At 48.6% G+C, this 20,017-nt stretch overlaps 6 protein-coding genes across 6 annotated transcripts, besides 2 other annotated features; all 6 read right to left on the bottom strand.

Annotated features, from left to right (window-relative positions):
- Positions 1–183: 183 nt before the first annotated feature.
- Tb10.70.1580 (RNA editing complex protein MP61) lies at positions 184–1,800 on the bottom strand (the record flags this gene model as incomplete). Its single annotated transcript, XM_817695.1, has 1 exon — positions 184–1,800. One exon carries the CDS (start codon positions 1,798–1,800, stop codon positions 184–186), a length of 1,617 nt encoding a protein of 538 aa, XP_822788.1.
- A 424-nt stretch (positions 1,801–2,224) lies between these two features.
- Positions 2,225–3,070, bottom strand: Tb10.70.1600 (hypothetical protein, conserved; the record flags this gene model as incomplete). Its single annotated transcript, XM_817694.1, has 1 exon — positions 2,225–3,070. The coding sequence occupies one exon, from the start codon at positions 3,068–3,070 to the stop codon at positions 2,225–2,227; it is 846 nt and encodes a 281-aa protein (XP_822787.1).
- An 802-nt stretch (positions 3,071–3,872) lies between these two features.
- Positions 3,873–7,958, bottom strand: Tb10.70.1620 (hypothetical protein, conserved; the record flags this gene model as incomplete). The annotated part of the gene is made up of 1 exon (XM_817693.1): positions 3,873–7,958. One exon carries the CDS (start codon positions 7,956–7,958, stop codon positions 3,873–3,875), a length of 4,086 nt encoding a protein of 1,361 aa, XP_822786.1.
- Positions 7,959–8,114: 156 nt separating this feature from the next.
- Positions 8,115–8,174: a sequence feature (T-rich).
- Positions 8,175–8,820: 646 nt separating this feature from the next.
- On the bottom strand, positions 8,821–10,665 carry Tb10.70.1640 (hypothetical protein, conserved; the record flags this gene model as incomplete). The annotated part of the gene is made up of 1 exon (XM_817692.1): positions 8,821–10,665. One exon carries the CDS (start codon positions 10,663–10,665, stop codon positions 8,821–8,823), a length of 1,845 nt encoding a protein of 614 aa, XP_822785.1.
- Positions 10,186–10,281: a sequence feature (GA-rich).
- A 424-nt stretch (positions 10,666–11,089) lies between the features above and the next one.
- Tb10.70.1650 (hypothetical protein, conserved) lies at positions 11,090–15,190 on the bottom strand (the record flags this gene model as incomplete). Its single annotated transcript, XM_817691.1, has 1 exon — positions 11,090–15,190. The coding sequence occupies one exon, from the start codon at positions 15,188–15,190 to the stop codon at positions 11,090–11,092; it is 4,101 nt and encodes a 1,366-aa protein (XP_822784.1).
- An 877-nt stretch (positions 15,191–16,067) lies between these two features.
- Tb10.70.1660 (hypothetical protein, conserved) lies at positions 16,068–19,796 on the bottom strand (the record flags this gene model as incomplete). The annotated part of the gene is made up of 1 exon (XM_817690.1): positions 16,068–19,796. One exon carries the CDS (start codon positions 19,794–19,796, stop codon positions 16,068–16,070), a length of 3,729 nt encoding a protein of 1,242 aa, XP_822783.1.
- Between the last annotated feature and the right edge of the window lie 221 nt (positions 19,797–20,017).

Here is a 20,017-nt window from a genome sequence, read left to right as displayed (position 1 = left end):
AGTTGATAAACGCCTTGCATGACTCCAATCACATAGGGAAACGAGTGCAAACGGTAGCAACGATAAACACGAGGCGTCGTGATCTCCCGCACCACGGTATAAAGTTTGCTCAAACAAACAACATCTTATCTTCACCACACACATACGCAGACTTTGCCAGCCGGAAAGTAGGGAATGTAATCACTAAACTAATTCGGCCACTAGTAGTGCGTCCTTCAATTCAGGAATACCCAGGCGTGAAGTTGACCGTCCAGCCTCCTCTGCAGAACAACGGGAACGGGGCTGTAGCGTGACGGCCTGCCATGGTAAAAAGTTGGGGGCTCCGGGCTTCTTCGTGGCGTTGCCAGTGCAATCGTCAAAAAGTTTACGTGTCCAGTCCACAGGCACTCGGCGTGTCATCGCACTGTCTTCCTGCAAATGAGGAAGAAAAGACGTTGTGGACGTCAACTCACGGGGTGAAAATGGTCGGGGCAGGAGACCCCCAAGAGTGCACACACGTTTGAAACCATCATAGTTCGATGCTTCGTGGTAAAACGAGGCACCACCGTCCCTGAAACGGGCACCAGGAGACACTTTTGTCGACGTGAGTTTGCTTGGCCCAGACGCAGCTTTTTTAGCGTAAACCGTGTTTGCCAACTCACTCTGCAGGTCCGCATGACCGCGCAGTGCAGGATCTGCACGGATAAATTGCAGTTGATTTTCCCTTACAACACGCTGAATAGCCGCAAGCGCGTGTTCCACGTGATACATAAACATTACATGTGCCAACTCCTCCATCACGTGCCACACGAGAGCACGAAGGGAAAACATCTCGCCAGTAAATGGAAGTGGGTAACAGGTAGTGCCGGCGTCCGTCTCTGAAGACCAAATATAAAGCTGAAGTTCACCAAACAATGTCTCCACCACATCGCTCTTGAATTTGCTCACAACCCGGTCACTTAGAGTCAGCTTCTGAAGCTCCAAGTAGTCATAGGCGCGTGCCAAGCCATCATTGCCATCTATCATAAATTGCGCGTACCCCAATCGGCCCCGAATACCGCCCTCACGCACAGGAAATATGACATTAAACCGATCGTTAAACACATACTTCACAACATTATCCCCAATCCATTCGAGACGTTCGAATTCCCACGAACGACCAGCAGTTCCAGAGCTGTTGTGAACGTTGAATGTGTCGCGGATCACGTCCCTATCTTTCAGAAATTTCAGAAGGTACTGTAACCTGCGCTTTCTGGTGTGACTATTGTCATGACTCAGTTTCGGGATGCGATTGAACGCGGGCGACGTATTGAGTCGATGCCACCACATTTTTGCAATATCCTCCGGTAGGCCGCAGTATGCACGGACCATCTCAAGCATAAGTGCCTCCCTCCCTGAGTGGGGAATAACACTGCTATGACTATGCCACTGCATGTAGCTTTCGTTGCAGAGCTTACAACGTTTTCCATCGAAATCACTGAAGAGGTCCACAAATTTTTTCAACGGAACATCAACACTTAGTTGAAACGCTCGACCACCGGCGTCCGCTACCATGTCCTTTCTGTATATTTGGATGTGGGAATATGGATCATCGGGATCACATGTATGACTTCTGGGATCCACACCGACAGAAAATAGCTCCGAAGAATTGTTCCCATGAGGTGCAGACGGCACCAGACGCACGCGACGAGGTTCAGCGATTGCATCATTTCCCTCCCCACCTGAGTTAGAAATTGTTCCACGACATCGTAGTGTGTGAGACACGGAGGGCAATGCGCGGGTACTCCACCTCCTGAAGAGGCAGCGCCCTCCGCGCTCCATGGTAATGCCTTACTTCAAATTGCCAGCAGTACCTCATGATATTTGAATAGTTAAGAGAAAAAACACATGAAAATTAAGGTTAATAACAATGGGGAAGAGAGGAGAGGAGGGGAGTAAAACATAATATGTGGTGGGAGGTAAGTGAACACTGAAGTTCGTGGTTCCTTGCGCAGTGTACACTGTACCTTGGCTTTACCAGCACCCGGGGCCAACGTTGAATCCAACGATTGTCCATCCGAGCAAAACAGATGAAATAAACAACCAAAAAAACCTTCTACTTTATACATAGCACCACCACACACCAACAACCATCCCTTTGTGGTCCGGATACTTTGATATGAACCACATGCACTTTGGGTTATCCATGCTGTGCGTACAAGTGAGTAAGAGAAGAAGAGGAAGAGAAAACCAGGTGCCGGCACCCCTATTTTTTTCGCTTACCACCCTTCCCATCCTGTCGCTGCTGCACTATCTCCACCTTCTTCTCTATTTCCACCAGACGCGCCTCAATCAAATCCAGTTGGTTGAGTGCTTTATCAGAAACATCCCTCTTTATACTCTGCAGCTGTTCCCTCAACCCCTCGCTGTAGTGCGTGCCGTTAAGGTAGCGGTGTTTCAACCATTCTTCCTCGTATTCAGCAGACCGCACATCCTCCACTTCCATCTGCCGTTCCTCCATCTGTCGGTGTGTGTCTTCCACTTTCGCTATCCATTCTGCCCGTGGCGTCGCTGTCGTAAGGGCGGGGAGTCCTAAAGGAGGTACACAGTGGTTGTGCCCGACGGAAACGCTGTGAATATTCGCTAAACGCTGAGGCACGAAAGCGTACACATACATTTTGTAATGGCGGAAATAAGACAATAAGAGATATTCGTCTATATGCTGTACATCCGCCACACTAAAGATGCCACATGAGAACGGTGGGCGGGGAACACTGTGGAGTAGCATCAGCTCACGCAGTCGGTGATACGATTGGGATCGTGTATACTGATTCGACATGCTCTCTCGGTGCAACTCCAGCATAATACCCACAATTGTACTAACCTTCTCTAGCGACATGGAACATGTTTTAGTGAACACAATTAGATGCGCAAGCATGTCTAGCACAATCATCAGCTGCCCCTTATTGTAGTTGCGACAGTTGATAAGCTTTCCATCCATTCCGTCGTCAATTTCAACCAACAGGTTCCGAACAGAAGGCACATCAGGCGCATCGAGACACCGATGCGTGTCCTCCGGTCCCAAGTACCGCCACACCAAAGACTGTGCCATGTAATACGTCTAATGAAATATTTCCCGTCCTGCCTTTTATTAATTGATAATCCACTCTTAAATCTACGGTAAATCGATGCAATGGTGGGAGAAACTGTGAAGGGTCGGTGAACTTGTGCTGGCCCTGCCCGTTCTCCCTCTTATGCTCACAACAGTTGCCTTTCCCAACTTTCCCTCCTTAGTTGCCCCGTGTGCTTTACCTTGCTGCAGCACAAAAATAAAAAAGTGGTTGAAGAGGATATGAAACGCGCGCTCAGCATGTAACACGCACATCCACGTACGTGGGAGGCGAAGAGGAAAAAAAAAAGAAACCAGAATATGTACGCAAATATACCAACAAAGAGTAGAAAACAATGTGAGTATCTCAAACCGAGGGTTGTGGTGCCACGTACGCGCACAAACACACAGCGCGCACCCAAAACATAGATGAAGAGGCAAGTGAGGACGTAAAGATTTACATCATGGTAAAATAATTGTTGCCAAACGACTGCTGGCAAATTTACCATCTCACAACCGCCCCAAGCCCCTCCTCTTTTTTTGTTTTTTCTCACGTACCGGTGTATTTATCACAAAGAGGGACAATAGTCCTAGTTTGAACAGTTGCAACGGCAGACGTACGCAAGCGCTTTAGTCCGTCAACACGCTGTCACGAAAAAAATAATTAAGAACGATAAACAAGACAATAACCACCTAAAAGCTAGGTTACGGAATATTTATCCGGATTATGCATGTATGAAAAAAATAAAAGGGAGCAGATGTCGATACGATTCATTTCATATTTATACAAAAGTCGATATTACCGTTATCGCCTGTTGCAACGCAGAGTTTTCTTAGTCATCGCTCGGAGAAAGTAAACACGCGCTTGTCCAACTAGCATGCGCATTCGCTCATCTTCGTCACATGCCAGTGTATCTTGTGGTTGATCAGTTTGGTTGCACATGAAAAACAACATGTCTTCCGGCCGCTTTAGAGCATAGGTTACACTACTCTCAACGTTTATGTCCGCAGCACGAACCACCGCTTCCAAGCCAGCCAATTGTTTAACAAGGTCATACAACGTCGCTGCCTCCTCCGCACGACCTCCATTTGCGCACGCCCGCAACCCATGAACTAGGAATAAAGCCTGCTCTGTCTTGCCATCACCCTCCAAGCACATATCGAAGACGCTATTCCCACCCACCACATCAGACTTTTGGCGGCCGTTCTGCACAACTGGAAGCATTTCAGCAACGTGTTGCAATGCAAGCTGCCAACGCCTCTGCCTTACCAACAATAGAAGCAGACTGTTGGCGCTACGTAAATCCCAGCAGCTTCCCTGAATCTCTCGGAGACGGCGAGCCGTATTGCACAAGTTCGTGGGTGCCTTGCAAAGTATACGAAGCACCGCAGTTGCCGCTCGCGGCGGGAGTGGTGTCGTGATGAAGTCACCTCCACGCTGTGGTGTCCAAAACACCGTCTCCAGTGCGTGGAGAGCAGCACACCAATCAGCATGATTGACTGCAACGTCGCACAGAATATTTTCCAGCGGTGGTATCATCGGTAGGTTTTTTTGCCTCATGTGTTGATATTGATATTTTTCCATCAGCCGTTGACACCTCTTGAGTGCCGAGCGGTCCTCAAGCACCGATCGTGCCCACACGCTCAGTGCTTCATACTCCACATCACGTTCATCTGATTTGTGCATCAAGTCCCAACGCCTCATCCACGACCATCCCATTTCCTTTTGCCTTGTCGACACGCTAAAGCGCAGTAATGGCAGTAGCAGTTGTGTTAGAACATTCCTCTCGTGTAAGCGGAGTTGGCTCTTACTATCCACAACATGACTTGTATTGGCGGATACGTGTGGGCGAGGGACGTGCTCCACGGCGTCCCAGTACACCCCAATTGCTTGAAACCAGAGCGACTTCGTTCTGTGGGGTGCTTTACACAAACGAGCCAACACACCCGCAAAGAAGGGGAGACCAAATGTACCATGCGGAAGGCGTAAGTGGTGAAGAGAAACGTGCAGCATCGTAAGAGCACCGTCCCAACTTGCCCTACTGAGATAAGTTATTAAGTCACGCTCGAGCGCCGCACCGTTGTTTACGTGCTGAAGAGACAATGCATAAACAACTCTGTGCGTTTTCGCGACCGCCTTGATTCGCGCAACATCCTCGGGTGAATGCACACGCGCCTCCGATTTTGATTTTGTCGCGATCGCTGCACCCGCCCTACGCTCTCCGTACTTCCGTAGTCGCCCATAAGCAAGCATCGAGTCTAGTTCCTGCTGTTGATGCCGGGGTATATGCCCACGTACGTGCTTACCCAACTCACTAGTTGGTCGGAACACAGCACGCAACGCCGACCCTGCGGCAAGCTGAAGATGCCTACGGAGTGAACTAACGCGCCGCCACAGTAGCACGTGAATACGGAGCATCAAAGCAACAGTTTCAGAAGTTTCCTCGCTGAATGAGCCGAAAATAACTTTCTCATTGCAGGGATAAACACCGATTTGTCGAAAAACATGTTTAGTTAGCTTGGCCGATGTGGCTACCAGTGATAACATGATCCGTCGATCTTTGATCTCCACAGCGTTTCGCGCCGGAATGGCGCCAAGACTCTCCTCAAGCAATCCCAATATAAGCGTCAAATGTTTTTCCCTCAAATGAGGATTTCCTTGAACGCCTTGCCTCTCGTGCCCAACCACCCGGCAAAGCGCAACACCAATTTTTAGTAGACACAGTGACATGTACAAAGAAATTCGCACGACTTCTGAAGTCCGGTGACTTGTTAACTGCTTGCTTTCTCCCACAAGGCATACATCAGAAAAAAACTTCCACAAACCATTGGGACCGTACAGCACGTCAGCCAGAAGGGTGGCCAGCTGCACTTCATCCTCCTGCGAAGCAGCGGCGACCGATACAAGTTCTACAACGCGTGGAAGGGCTATGGACACTAAGACAAAGGAATCCTGCAGTTGAACAGTAAGAAGAGCGCCGCTCCCGGCGCTCGCCATATCCCTAGTCACCAACTGTATGGGAGGGGAATGCCGCTGCGATAGATCGGCCGCGGGATGAAACACACCTAAGCGAATTGAAGCCGCTTCAAACTGTTGGAGCGCAGCAGCGGCAAAAAACCTGTCAGCATCAACGCGAAGTAATGACGCAGCGAGCTTGATGTACACTATACTTTGTTTTACGCACGCAGGGAGATTTCCGGAGGTAGATTCCATCAATTCCAAACATTCTTCCACCCTATTATCCCTTTGGGAACAAACATGTGCCAACCACATGGCGCGGGACGCGTAACCACATACGGTTTCTTCTGGCAAGAGAGGAATCATATTACGAGCAACAAAACGTTCCGCAGCACGAGATGTTTCCCAAGGCTCTGACTCAGCAAGACAAAGGAAAATCCTCGCGTACTCACTATGCGTGAAACCCACTCTGTACTGCTCAGCAACTTTGAGCCATCGGAGTGCCACCTTCCAACTGCCAGCGGCAACTAACGCACGACACAACTCACTGCGGAACTCAGGCGGTACGCTGCAACCCACTTCATATTGTCCCTCTTCCGCTTTTCTCTCCCGTCCCCTTGAGCTGCGCGCACTGAGGAATGCACCTGCAATCTGGAGGGCCTCTGCCCAATAGTGTCGCTGCATTTCTCCTCTTAGAGTTATGCCAGATCTTCCCTTACCATTCACTCGACGTTTTCTAGTTTCTCTGTGGATTAAATGATTTCCATCATGCAGAAGCATCAAATGATTAAGAAGGGTAACCACATCGATACACCCTTCGGCCCATTTCACCTCAGATGGTGTGCATTCATCACCACAATCTAATCCCACGGAAGATGAATCAACATATTTGTCGGCGCGCAGGGTGGTGGCGTTCTCCTCATCGTAGAGATCAATATTACCCATGGATGCCTCATAAAGAACCCAGCGCTTAACCCATTCTGGTTGGTCTCGCAAGTATCGGCTACCCGCTGGTGTCAACTCAAAATCAACCGACTCCACCCCGCATGTGTCTCCTGCCGGGCACACTCTAGCACTAGTATCGCAAGAAGTGTCCGCTCCGGTGGACGTTATCGTTGAAGCGAACAGAAGACGCTCCTCCTCACCAACAGTTCCTCCATCACCGCTAAAAACAACAGTACCTCCCTTATCACCATTTGTAGCACTCTTTTTGTCTACATGAGTGGTATCAGCCTGTCGCATCGTACGAAAACGGCTACATTTCTTCTTGCTTTCACCTTTAAAGTCCACATTCACTACGTAATGCTCATAGGGTAAACTGCTAAGCAACAACGACACATCCTTCTTTTGAAGATGTACGCCCAACAACAGTAAACGATGATAAAATCGGACCGCGGCTGCTGTTGCACGCATATGAATGAGATGATGCAGAAACCACCGCACACGAAATGCAAGAAACTCGGACAACTCGGATGCGTGAACGCAGCACCGATAAAGGGAAGTCCACATGGCTAGCAGAAGGGCACTGTGTTCATCATCATGCCTTAAAAACTCGAACAAGGGGTCATCGCTCGAACTTGTACCTGCATCATGTTGTGGATTGAAGTAAGCGTTATTTTCGTCTAAAACTGAAGTTGGTTGTGAATCTTTTACTCTAGGGTTTCCGTTTTGTACGAGGCCCCTTGACACCACGGTAGTGCGCGGTGCACTAGCGCATCCCACGTGATCTAATTCACGCGTTTGCACCACGTTTGGTGGAAAAACCGGAACTTCCAATGCGTCAAACATACCCACTGGCGACAGTTGCGATGTCCACCCTGCAGTGTAGCGCCACGCGGGACCATATTGCCGCTCCAACTGACGTATTCGCCGCCGCTTCAGGTCGGAACTACTAGAGCGTAAGCCGCAAGCAACTACACATGTCACACGCATAAAGTCGCACCAAACTACAGGTAACCTATCCTTCGGCCAAACGAGGGGACAAAACAAGTCGGTTAGCCTCACGCCAGCGAAAACGAAGAAGTATTCTCCTCCGCCCTCTCCCTATTTCTCCTAATAAGCAGGGAGAGTGACGCCTTTAGTGTCGGTAAAACGAAACAAAGAAAGAAAAGAAAAGGAAAAACAGTAAGATAGAACAACAAAAAAAAATTGAGAGACGCGGGGACATCCAAGCCAAATTATCACCAAATGAAACCCTTTCCTGAAGAGGTTGCTTAGGTTCTCTACCGCAAAGCTATTTGATAGTGCAAAACATTCTGCTTGTGCACCCCGAAGGGGCCCGTTGTGGGGAGCACATTCGCAATAACTTACATTTGGCAATCTCATGCGTGAGGAAATTTTTACAATTCTTGCGGGAAACGAGAAAAAGAAAGGAAGGGGGACGTGAAAATAGCAATGGTAAGTTGTCGAATGTAAACCGTCGCACCATAAGAATCCCAAGCCACGTACAAAGAGAACGTGATAAACAACTCCATTATACCTCCCCAAGGAGAGGGTTAACCCCCCCTTTCCCCACTCTGCTTATTGGATGTCTCTCCCCTAGCACACATAGATCCATTAAACAAAAAAAAAGTAAAGCGATATTAGGGGAACCCTCCGCTTCCGACCCGCGTTTCACACGCCCTTTGGGGAAATGTCAATTGGACGGAGACGACAGGGGCGGCAGTGCAAACGCCAATAGATCAAAAAGAAAAATTAATACTTAATGAATACAGTGACAGGAATTCAAGTCGCTTCTCAGTCACGCAAAGTACACATCACAAGTAAATCCCCCTTTAAATCACCCCGTGTAAATCTACTGCACTTTTCTCTTATTGGCATTGTGTCGGTTCAAGGACCACCTGTCTACGGCCGTGAGCACACGTGACACGATTACACTCGCCACAAGAACACTTATCACCACGAAACCCAAAACTAGCCTCTGGGCCGGCTTCACAGTGATTACAATCGGATACAACAAATCTTTAGTTAACGTTCTGTTGATGATATAGAAGGTAACTAGTGGTACAAACAGAGGGGACAGTGCCTCCAACAGCAGATTCGCTCGCAGTGCAAACATCGTTATACCTGAAACTTTACCGGGTCTACCTCCACTGGTTGAAGTTTGTTGTAGCAGACGCCCGGCTTGCCGTTTGAGTTTCTTCGTTATCAGCTGACGTGTTGACAACAAGCACCACGTTGTAGCCGCTGATACGGCAACGCCCACTCCTAGTGGATAAAAGAGAAAAGAATACAGCTCGGCCCTCATCGACCCAGTAAAATCAGCAAAAGCGTCTATGCCCGGAAGCATATCGACAGCATCGACGTACGTGTTTCTTGAAAGACGTAACCGGCAAATTAGAGCCAGGGAAATTAGAAAGGAACTCTTCGACAGCATCGGCGTGGTAGAGAAGTAGGCGTTTCGCAACTCACCGTCAGCGGCGTGAATGCGGTCCTTGGTGGCCTTCACCACCTTCTTCAGTTTCGCTAAGTCCTTCAGCTCCCGGCGCTTAGCGACTGTAGACTCATCGTTTGCCCTTATTTGCTTCTCAACTTCACGGAGTTGGTCGGAGACACTGCTCTTCGCATGCCCCATGATAGGCAGAGCAAGCTGCGCCACGACGCGGTGAGCGCTTTTGCTTGCGGATATAGTGGTGGAAGCAATTCGGAGGTTGTCTTCAACCAACTGCGTTGTGGCTTCCACATCTGTGCTGCTTGGCACCTTCTTTTCACTGCCATTGGATGACGGCTGAGGAACCGGTGTCGCTTTCATTACTTGCAAGTCCGTCATTAGGGCCCGCACCTCCTGCTCCGCAGACACCAATGCCCCGTTGTCCAGAAGTACTGGAAACGGCAAAGCGTATATCAGCGGAGAAATCCAATCACTGCGCGACTCGGTCGTTAAGTTTCTCACCGTGTGGCTGAATGCCGTAGAGAGGAGTTGGACATACTGCGATTCAGGGTTGTTCCCCTCCCCTTCCCGAGAGCGCATAATAGAATCCGCGGAGAGCAACTTTCGTAAATTGTCTGAATCCTCGAGAACAGCGCTCCATGCAGCATCAAATAATAAAGAGTTAGGTTTCCTCAGTGCTCTCAGTCGACTGCGACGCTCGGTTGTCCGGGCTCGCACAGCAGCTTGAGTGAGTTGAAAGGTGGAAGCTCCTTTTGGTGGCTTTCGGGGCTTATCCTTCGACTTGTTCATTGCCTTCTGCTTTTCCTCTCGTTTCTCCTTTTCCTGCTTCCGTTTCTTTTCTCTCTCCTTAACCATCCATTTCTCATACTTGGCGTCCTCTTCGTCAAAGAACATGGCATCACTTTCACGGTGTTCACCATGCGGCCACAATCCAACAAAGTCAAAAGAAGCGTCCGTGGTTGAACCACCACTTTCCACAATACGTATGGACTCGCTGGATCCTTGATCTAATATTACAGTCTCCCCGACCGCCGCTGCAGCGGCAGCTGATTGCCGTGCCCCTGTTGCCAACAGCACTATGCAGAGAGTTAGCGTTACGGACGATAAGTACATTGCTCCGGGTGTCATCCTCCTATGTTTCTTACAAACATTAATCAAGCGAGGGTTAAAAGGAAAGGAGAGGGGGGAGATACGAGAAGGACGGTAAGTAAGAAGGACGAAAATACTGAACGATACTTTCCCACACATCGGCGGTAGTGAAAAAAAAACAAATAAAACATAAAATAGTTTGTAGGCAACCACCTTTGAATGTGCGTGGAAACCCTACCAAGGGTGTACGAGTCCACTAAGACATCGATTTGAGTTAACCTTTAGAAACCCCCTAAACCTTCGAGGGGTAGGCCTTCACCTCCAATCGAGCAGTCAAAAGGGGGTTTTGTTGTAAATAATATTGAAGTATTAGGAGAATAATACTGGTAGCTTAAACTAATATATCCAAATGAAAAAATAGGCAGAACAAGAGACGGAGGGTAGGGTAAAAAAGAGGGAGACAAGAGCTGCTGCAGAGCACCATGCTCTCACCCCCTGAGACATCACGTGAAATAACACACGGCACATCCCCAGGCCCAGCATCTTTAATAAAGCAAGTTTGGAAAAAAGAAATGTTAGAAACTTACCAAAACCAGCGAAGCAAGTGGCTTCCATAGAAAATAACATTCTTGAAGAACCACTTCACACGGGCGCCAAGGTACGTCCCGGAAATGTCGTGCAACCGTCTGTTGTACACCGCCCCTTCGCCAACGTCGGGAACCCACATTTCAGTCCATTCCTCGCCATTGACTCTCCGCCACGGTTCCACAAGCCGCTTGCGGAGCCGTCTCCCCTCCCATTCTTCCTTCTTTGACGAGAGACCGCGGTACCTCCCCAACAGGGAGATTGTGTAATATTTAGACTGCAGTTCAGTGAAACTAACTAGTGTATTCAACAGCCATATTTCCACCTCAGCTGCACTAATACCTTTAAAGGGTGAAACTCCAGTTATCTCGATATGTTTCAGCAGTTGGCGCAAGCAACGGGAATTCCCCACAGGAAGATGCATCCCCTCATAGGGTTTATGTGGTGGGAAAGGTCGCTGTTTCTCCAAAAAGGTGCCGATCAACACGCCACCGCACAACGCCAACTCACCGACAGACTTGTCTACTTCTTCCTGCGAGAGGGACCGATTTGCCGACGAAGATATGACATCACCATGGGAAGTGGATGCCTGTCTGCTCAATGCACGCTTTAAAGCAAGTAATGCAAACATCTCGAGACGCGACTCCGAAAGCGTGTAGTCAAAAGGGGCTTGCGTGTTAACGTCAAACAGAGCCCCATATCCTCTAGTTTTTGGTTTTTTGTCGTGCCACTGCGCGGCCTTATGTTCTTCCACCCAGACCCCGGTGATCGTACCGCGACACCAAAGATGTTCAGACAAAAAGACAGCGAAACTACTTAGATGCTGGTTCTTACGGTCCATTTCCTCGGTGAGAAGAATCGAAAACCCATCAGGTTCACCAGATAGCAATGCTGCAGAGAGTAACTGCAATGCAATCGACCCCTCCCGAACGGAATTAGATGCAGATATGGACTCGGCCAGTTTCTCGGCAATGGTAGTCAAAGCATTGCCTCCCTGCTTTTCAGATATCACCTCTTCGGCGAACTGCTCCTCAAGGTATTCTTCCTTCAATTTCGTGAAGGGTGCACAAATGGTGTCCCACAAGTTGCCTAGAAAACGCTGGATACGTGTCCACCCATTTTCATACAAATAATCATGGAGGTCGCTGACAACTAGCAAAGGCAGGATGTCGTGCTCGTGAAGGCTTCGTTGTATGGCAAGGCGTGTGGCTTGGAATTCACGTAAGGTTGTGGAGTTGTCCATAAACCTTCGCCCGTTCTTGCTGTTCTCCCTTGCTATCGGTTTTAGGATATACGGGGATGTCTGTCTCGCCAGTTTTAGTATCTTCGAGACGTAGCTATCCCGTGTGTCGGCTGCGGTTGGCCGTAACACATGTGAAGTGCTGGGGGCATAGAGCGCCTTATTAAACACGCTTCCCTGTCGTATATCCTCGACAGTTATTTTCCCCTTCTGCAGCAACAAAGCCATCAACAAAAAGGGATCGGCGCGGTGAGGAGACCCGTAGCTACTGTCGAAGACGCTAGGTTCACGCTCCTCATCCTTCCACAACCTTGCGGCTTCACGCAGCAAAAAGAAACTGAGTTGTATGACGCACGATGATCGGCTAGGATGCTCGACACAGGAAGCGCTACCGTAGAAAGACTCGGCAACAACTCTCATGAGTTGTTCGCCTTCAGCGCCCAGTTGCGGAGCTGCTACCGCTAGGAGCAAAAGCGCCTCAGATGTTAAAAACCCCGACCGTGTAAAATCTTCCAGGTCATCCCGAGGTTCACCTCGCCGCATAGCGTGCATAAGCAAGGATGACGCTGGAGGTTTTCTTCCTCTCATTAAAACCTTAAGACGCTCTGAGTTGTTTCTGTACGCATAAAATTCGGCTACTACCGCCTCGGGAATGCTCCGCAACGCCGTATGAAATGCTGCCGCACCTAACTGAATAGCCTGAAAAGCATACTTTGCGGACAAGTTAAACTTCAAGCCATCCACCAAATGAATATAGCTAAGCAACAACAAAGTATCGTGAAGTAGTGGAAAACTTTCTTCCGACCATGACATCCCTCCAAATCGCAATAACGCCTCAGTTCTCGAGGCGGAAGCCGTGTTGTTCCCGGTCGTGGAAAACCTGCACCGCCCCAAAGCTGGTAACTTGTACCGCAGTACCCTCAGCTGATCCATATGCTCTTCGCAGCCACCTCCACGACCACCACCGGAGAAATAAACCTCATCTTCACTGGCAGCGTGCTCCACATCGCATGTGTACTCCAGTTTGCGTAGGATAGTGAGTAAAAGACACTCAGCGCGTTGCATGTCTCGTTGAACGCCCTTAATTCCAGCAATATACAATTTAGCAATAAAAATATCACGTTGCACACTTTGTGATGGTGCATAATATAATGCGCCCTCTCGCTCATCATCGTTCCCGCCGTCAGCTTCAACACCAACAGCGCCGACATACGACCGAGTCATGTACGGCTCGTTCACAGCACTCCAGCTGTTCTCCATACCAAAAAAACGCTCCGTCCTGAGCAGTTTTCCCATAGGAATGGAAAACGATGAGCCGCGCGGGGCCGTCAAGGTTTCAGCTGCTATGTTCCATATGGAACTTTTGTCTTGGGCGAGAGATACATGCAAGAAGATCAGTGCCATTCGACTTTGTTGCGGTGTGAGCATACCGTTCTCCCTCATCGTTGCGAGAGCTTTCAGGGCCCTCTCAGAACCGGAGCGCGCAGCTGCCCAAATGCGTAGGTAACCGCTTCGAGCTCTAAACCACCACTCACTATCAACGCGAGCTAACTTTACCTTCTGCGCAGTCTTATTCCTCATTCCACCATTATCGAGAAGAGCCAGCACCCCGGCGAAGAAGTTCATTTCCTTGCGCAAACTAGGTGATGGGCTACAGATGTCGCTGCAAGTGGAAAATACTCCGCGCTCTACATCTTCCATTACAAGCTGCCGCAGGTAACTGAGGTAATCATTTGACACGCTCATGCTTGAATTCGTCCTATTAAACAGTACGGTATGGTACAAGGCATGTAGTTGAGAGACGGAATTGGAAGAACCACTACGCTCCGACCAATTGTGCAACGCACTCACGCCGTCACAATAGGCAAGACATCGAATATCACACACATCCGCGTCGGTCAGGTTACTATCCTCCTCTTCCAGTGGCGTGACGCAAACCCTTCCTTCCTTCTTTAGCAAGTACTGCATTCGAGTTTCTGTAGTTGGAACTCCCTGACTTTTAACCGTTCGTATGGCATGCCGTATATTCTCACACCGAGTGCCGATCTGCTCTCGAACCGCTGCTCCGTCGTCACTTAAGCCGGCATTCTCCAACCCTTTATTATGATGTACGGTACCTTGTGAGTTTTGTTTATTAAACTCCCTTAGATCACGTAAGAATTCTTTTCGACGCCGCCGTTCTGTCGCCTCCTCTTTCATCTTATGTCGATCATGATCGATGGCTATCAAATGCTCACTGCGCACTCTGGCGTACTCCGCCTCCATTTGCAGCCGGTGTCTGTTTAACCTCGTTTTCTTTGCCCATCGCTCAACGCGCTGAAATACAGCAACCACATTAACATTGAGGCTCGGGGGTTGCCCGACCATATGAGATACCACCAACTCGGAGAAGTGGACCCAAATGACCGTACCCTGTCCCTGCACCATCAGACCAATAAACCCCAGGGGATCGCTAACCGTCTCCAAATCATCTTCATGGAAACGGATGACGGCTGGTTCAAGAAGTGCTTGCACCAACTCCAGTCGCTCCACGCCATACTTTTCCTCTAAAGGAGTTCCAATTCCGAACAAAACCTCTACCCTTTCCCACATATCCAAACGCGGGCACATCCCTCCTACCCTTTGAAGGAAAACGACCTCACGTGCAAGATCGGTCGTTTCCTTCACAGACGTTAGCGAAAGACGAAATGGCAACCTCAACTTGGAGAGAAGTCGTTCATTTTCACTGACGTTAAAAAATTGATGATGTGAACCGTGTTTCTGGTCATCAGAGCTTCCCTCCCATTCAACTCCCCTGCCAGGCGGCACCACTGACAATAAAAGATGGAAAAGGATTAGAACGAAACCATTTTGCATCATCTACCCTTTCCCCTCCCTTCCCTTTCCCTTATTAAAGGAAAGAAACAAAGAACTTGAAACTTCAAGTGAGAGGAAGGAAATCCTTAAAAAAAAAAGGAAAAGAAAAAAAGAGAGAGCAAGCATGAGTAATTTGTTGACCTGGGTAACGCAGTTCTCAAAGACAACAAACAGAAAACACTAGAGAAAAGCTTTGAATTGCAGCAGTTCCGGTACGCGATCCGGCAAGGTGCTTTGACTCAGTAACACATCATCACCAAAGACAGACGGCGTCAGCTTGCATATATGGGTTCTCCTGCCGCTGGTTTTCCTGGCACGAGGGAGGCAAAGAAAAAAAACGAGGCGTAAAAGATTGTGAAGGAAAAGACGGTGACCTGCCGACGGAAAGGTGTGGGACTAAAAAGAAAAAAAAAGCAAGAAAAAAAATTGCCCCACCTAAACTTCATTGTTTATTCCTCTTCATTCCAGCAATGATAGAGTGGCACACTCAACAATAAACCGAAATATTACTAGTACATTCCCATGTTGGGGTTTCCTTCTCAAAAAGATGCATATACACGTGTATATGCGTGTATGTGAGGTGCGCACAACTCCGTATCAACGGTGTGGCACACCCACTAAATGAGCAAAACTTGCGAGCATCTATGACTATTCCCCGTTTTCATTCTTTGTCTTGTGTCCTTTCCATATCCATTTTTTTTTGCTCTTTTAATCTTCAAAAAAAAAATTAACAGCAGACCCCAAAATCGACATTAAGACATCCTAACTTACCCCCCACATCTTTTCTCCTCAACTCACTTATCATTCCCCACACCGCACATTGGATCCCTTGCCATTGTCATCTATCTACGCGTCTTCCGGCAATGCTATTCCACGTTAACTACTCCTTTTTCTTCTCCATCGAGGCAAGAACATCATTGAGAACTTTAGTCATTGATTTCTCCGGCTTCTTTCCCATCCTGTACTGACAAAGTGGGCAACCGTTACCCTTCATACACTCATACTCGTAATCATCATCTTTGAAAAAGTGCTGACAACCTGGACATAGAATAATTCCTACACTCCGGTTCACTAGACGATAGTACTTGTTTTGCACCGGCAGCTTTCCAAATCCGGCCTTTACAATGAACACCTCATCACGACGCATTCTGCAAAGCATATCGGCATTTACGACAAAGGGTTGATAGCCTTTGTTTGTCCGCCCTGGCCGTAAAATGTATTTTAGTTGCGCGCTGAATGGATCGGTGCCCATAGCTCCACCTCGACCCAACGCTGCCAACTGGTGATCCATCAGGGCATCAATGTTGTCTTCCTCTTCCGCGAACGTGATGACATCAGCACCTGTATCTGCCTTCCACCCATTGTACTCGCCATTGTTCCCGTCGGTTTTATTCTCTGTATTCTTTCGCCCCGCTCCCGTCAAAATTATTCGCTCTGCTTCTGTATCACTAAGTTCATTTGACAAGGTAAACTCTACCAGCGGAAGATTCACAAAAGTCACGAACGAACGAACGAAAGGATGGGCACAAGTGGGACAGCGGTCTCCAGCATTAGCAAATTGCTGAACGATCTGTTTGCAACGAAAACAAACATCGAGCAGATCTTCATTATCATTGAAACCCTTGCTGCGTAAAACAAGACTATCCACATCTATTTGCTCCATTACTTTAGTGGGCAGTACAACGTTGTGCAGCCGCTCAAAGGCCATACGCGCAGTGCGCGTCATATCTAATTGACTAGCAATATGCGCCAGCGTGTAGAGTACCTCACCTCTACCAACATTGAGAGGAACAGTGGTGTTACTGGTCATTGCAATTACGAACCTCGAAGCGTTGAACAATGTTACCTCATCGTAGGTGAAAGGCTGGGTCACGTGTAGGTAAACAAAGTGGTAAGCGTAGTAAATTTCTGCGCGGCGGACGCACTCAGCGCTACGCTTCATACGGACGGCCCACTCTGCTTCGGTAAGCTGCTGATCATCCTCTAGCACTCCGTACTCTCCTGCTAAGTGGATGAAATAAAAAGCCGCTTCTTGAAACCTCCGGCATATCACACTGTTGGCTGCAAGAGATTCCATCATGCGCACAGCTTCCCTGGGCCACTTGGCTTTACGGTATGCATCAAGTGCCGCCGTGAAATTCCCATTATCTGCCAGCCAGTTGGCCCATGGTACGTACACCTCACGAATGTATTGCGGATAAAGATCAAGGAGGGCAAAGGCCTTTCGCCACTCTTTCATTTCCATATGAAGACATATAAGTGAGCGATAGTCACCAACCTTCTCATAAGCGTACATCGCGGGCTGCATTAACTTTTGCTTCTTAAAGTAGTTCGCACACTCCGTAATGAGAGCCACCTCAGACTTGGACATCGCACGGCACATCTCCATCAACTTATCTGCGTCACCAGCATTACACAACATTGCAATAGCTCTGGATTTGTCCCCACAAGCTTGAAACAACGCCGCAGCCTCAATATAGTTCTCCGAATCCTCCGCCCACCGCGCCTGCTGCCGAATCAACTCCTTTAAATGAGATTCGTTGCTACAGACGCGCTGCGCATCAGTCCACATTTTTAAGTCACAGAACATATCAATCGCTTTATTTTCATGTCCAGCCTTTAAGAAGTGTCGTGACGCCTCCTGATACTTTCCTTGAAAAGCAAAAATATCACCCATAAGGAGTCCATCATCTTCTTCACCTTTGGAGCCCTTTAGACGCTGCTGCATCTCCAGGCGGTTAAGCAGTTCGACGAGTTTAACCTCACGGATGTTAATAAACGCCTTCCGAGCAACGTCGAGTTGCAGGTGCATCATCGCGTGCATGCCAAGCATTTTCCAATCCCCATCGGGTACGCCAAGACGGGCGATGCGGTGTGCAGATTCAAAATCCCTCTTTTCTATGTACCGATACAGAGACTGGGAATGCGGTACATCAATCTTGTCTACAATAGTACCACAAACATTGAACACACGATTGGCCTTGAATCCAATAACGTACCCCGGCAATCTCTGCTCATGTGGAGGCAGAGCCCCGGTCTTTATGTTCAATGTATTTACCGCAGTTGTGTAGCAAATCATATCGTCATACTCTGAATTCCACGCCACCGCTTGAACACCATTTGCCATGAAGAGAACCTCATTCTTGTTCCGCAAATCAAACGCTTGCAGCAACCCGTTATCATCGACGACCGCCAGTTTCGTCTTGTCGCAACTGAGATCAAGAGCCTTGACTGAATTATTTACCTTCGCCAGCGTGGTCGGGAAGGGATTATCGACAAACATACGAAGCGTCAAACCGTTCTTTAATCCAAGCAGAAGGCATTCCCTCCCTTCAACTCCCCCAATCACTTTGATGCAGCAAACAGAGCTTTCCACTGTCCACTCCTGGCGCATATTACCCTGGAAATCATACATGGTTAGGCGACGATCACAGCATATCACAAGACCATTGAAAGTAACACAAAGGTGATCACAGCTCACCCGTTTACGGATGATTGCAACGTTCTGAAATTTCATCTTCCGCTCATCGTCATAGAACAACTCGAACACTATGAATTTATCACACAGTTGTACAGCTACGCGATCCCTATAAACAGCCAGCTTGATGATGTAGCCATTGCATGGAATACGCAGTCGCTTGTCAAGCGTAAGTTGGTGAACGACGGCGTCAGACATTTTGTCGCGAAATACAAACTGATCATTGAAAATGCTGTGTACCACTGGTATATTTATATCCACCACCTTCAAAACACCGCTGTTTGTCCCGCAACACAGCTGTTGATGCTTTGGGCTGGCCTGTACGGACCATATGCAATCGTCCGCATCGGCTACTTTCACAAGCAAGTTGCCGTCCTTTGTGAAGAGGGAAACCTCGCAGTTGCTCCCCCCAACAAGCAAAAACTTGCCTCCCCCATAAAAGCTGAGCGAGCATGGTTCACAGGAAATTTCCTTCTCTTTGCTTGCCGGCTTACCGTCGCTGGTGTAAAAGGAGAGACGGCGATCACAAGACCCCACGACGAGGACGTCAGCTCCGCTTTCCGAAATAGGAGAGAATACCACCGCCCAAACGGGTGCAGTGCGCTTCACTGTAACCTTCTCACCACCCTGAGAAGGTACGAAAATGATACTGCCGTCAGAGAGACCAATAGCCAATGTTTGTCCATTGCGTGACCACGCGCAACAAAGCCCCTTTGCTGGTAATGAAGATTTCCCAACTTTCATTTGTTCAGCCGACCACGTACCGTAATCGCGACCTGCAACTGAAACAAGTCCTCCCGTTACAGGGTTGTGTGCCAGCGCCTGTACGGACTCTCGGTGCTGATACTTCAATACACCCTCTCCATCGATAGTCCACAGAATAACTGTCTTGTCAGCCCCTCCACTGGCAAAATACTTGCCATCTGAGAAACACGTCACTGTGTAGACCGCGTCTGTATGTCCCTTGAGTGAGAGTCGCACAGCGCCGGTGGTTGCATCGAACACCACCACACGAACACCGCAACCCGCCACGATCGTTTCTCCACTCGGATGATAGGAGAGGGAGTAGACGGGTGGGTTAGGCTCGTCTTCGGCACCTGAGTGCTCAGCCCATTTCACAGTGTTAAGCATAGAAAACAATATATTAAGAGGCGATCAAAACGAAGCAGCACAGAAAAGAAAATCTTACCTTCCCCTTCTACTCTTTCTCCGATTTTTTGTCCTTTGAACTTTGTTGCCACCTCACCACACCCCTTTCCCCTCAATTGTGACTTCACACCCAAATGCAAAAGTTCTATTTCTGTATTGAACTAAGCCTCACGTTATGAATTTGAGCGGATATAAGTCCACAA

This window comes from Trypanosoma brucei, chromosome 10 (assembly GCF_000002445.2).
Source record: "Trypanosoma brucei brucei TREU927 chromosome 10, whole genome shotgun sequence".
Lineage (NCBI taxonomy): Eukaryota > Euglenozoa > Kinetoplastea > Trypanosomatida > Trypanosomatidae > Trypanosoma > Trypanosoma brucei.
Note: the sequence above shows the minus strand (reverse complement) of the source record. Positions and strands in the feature narration are given on the sequence as shown.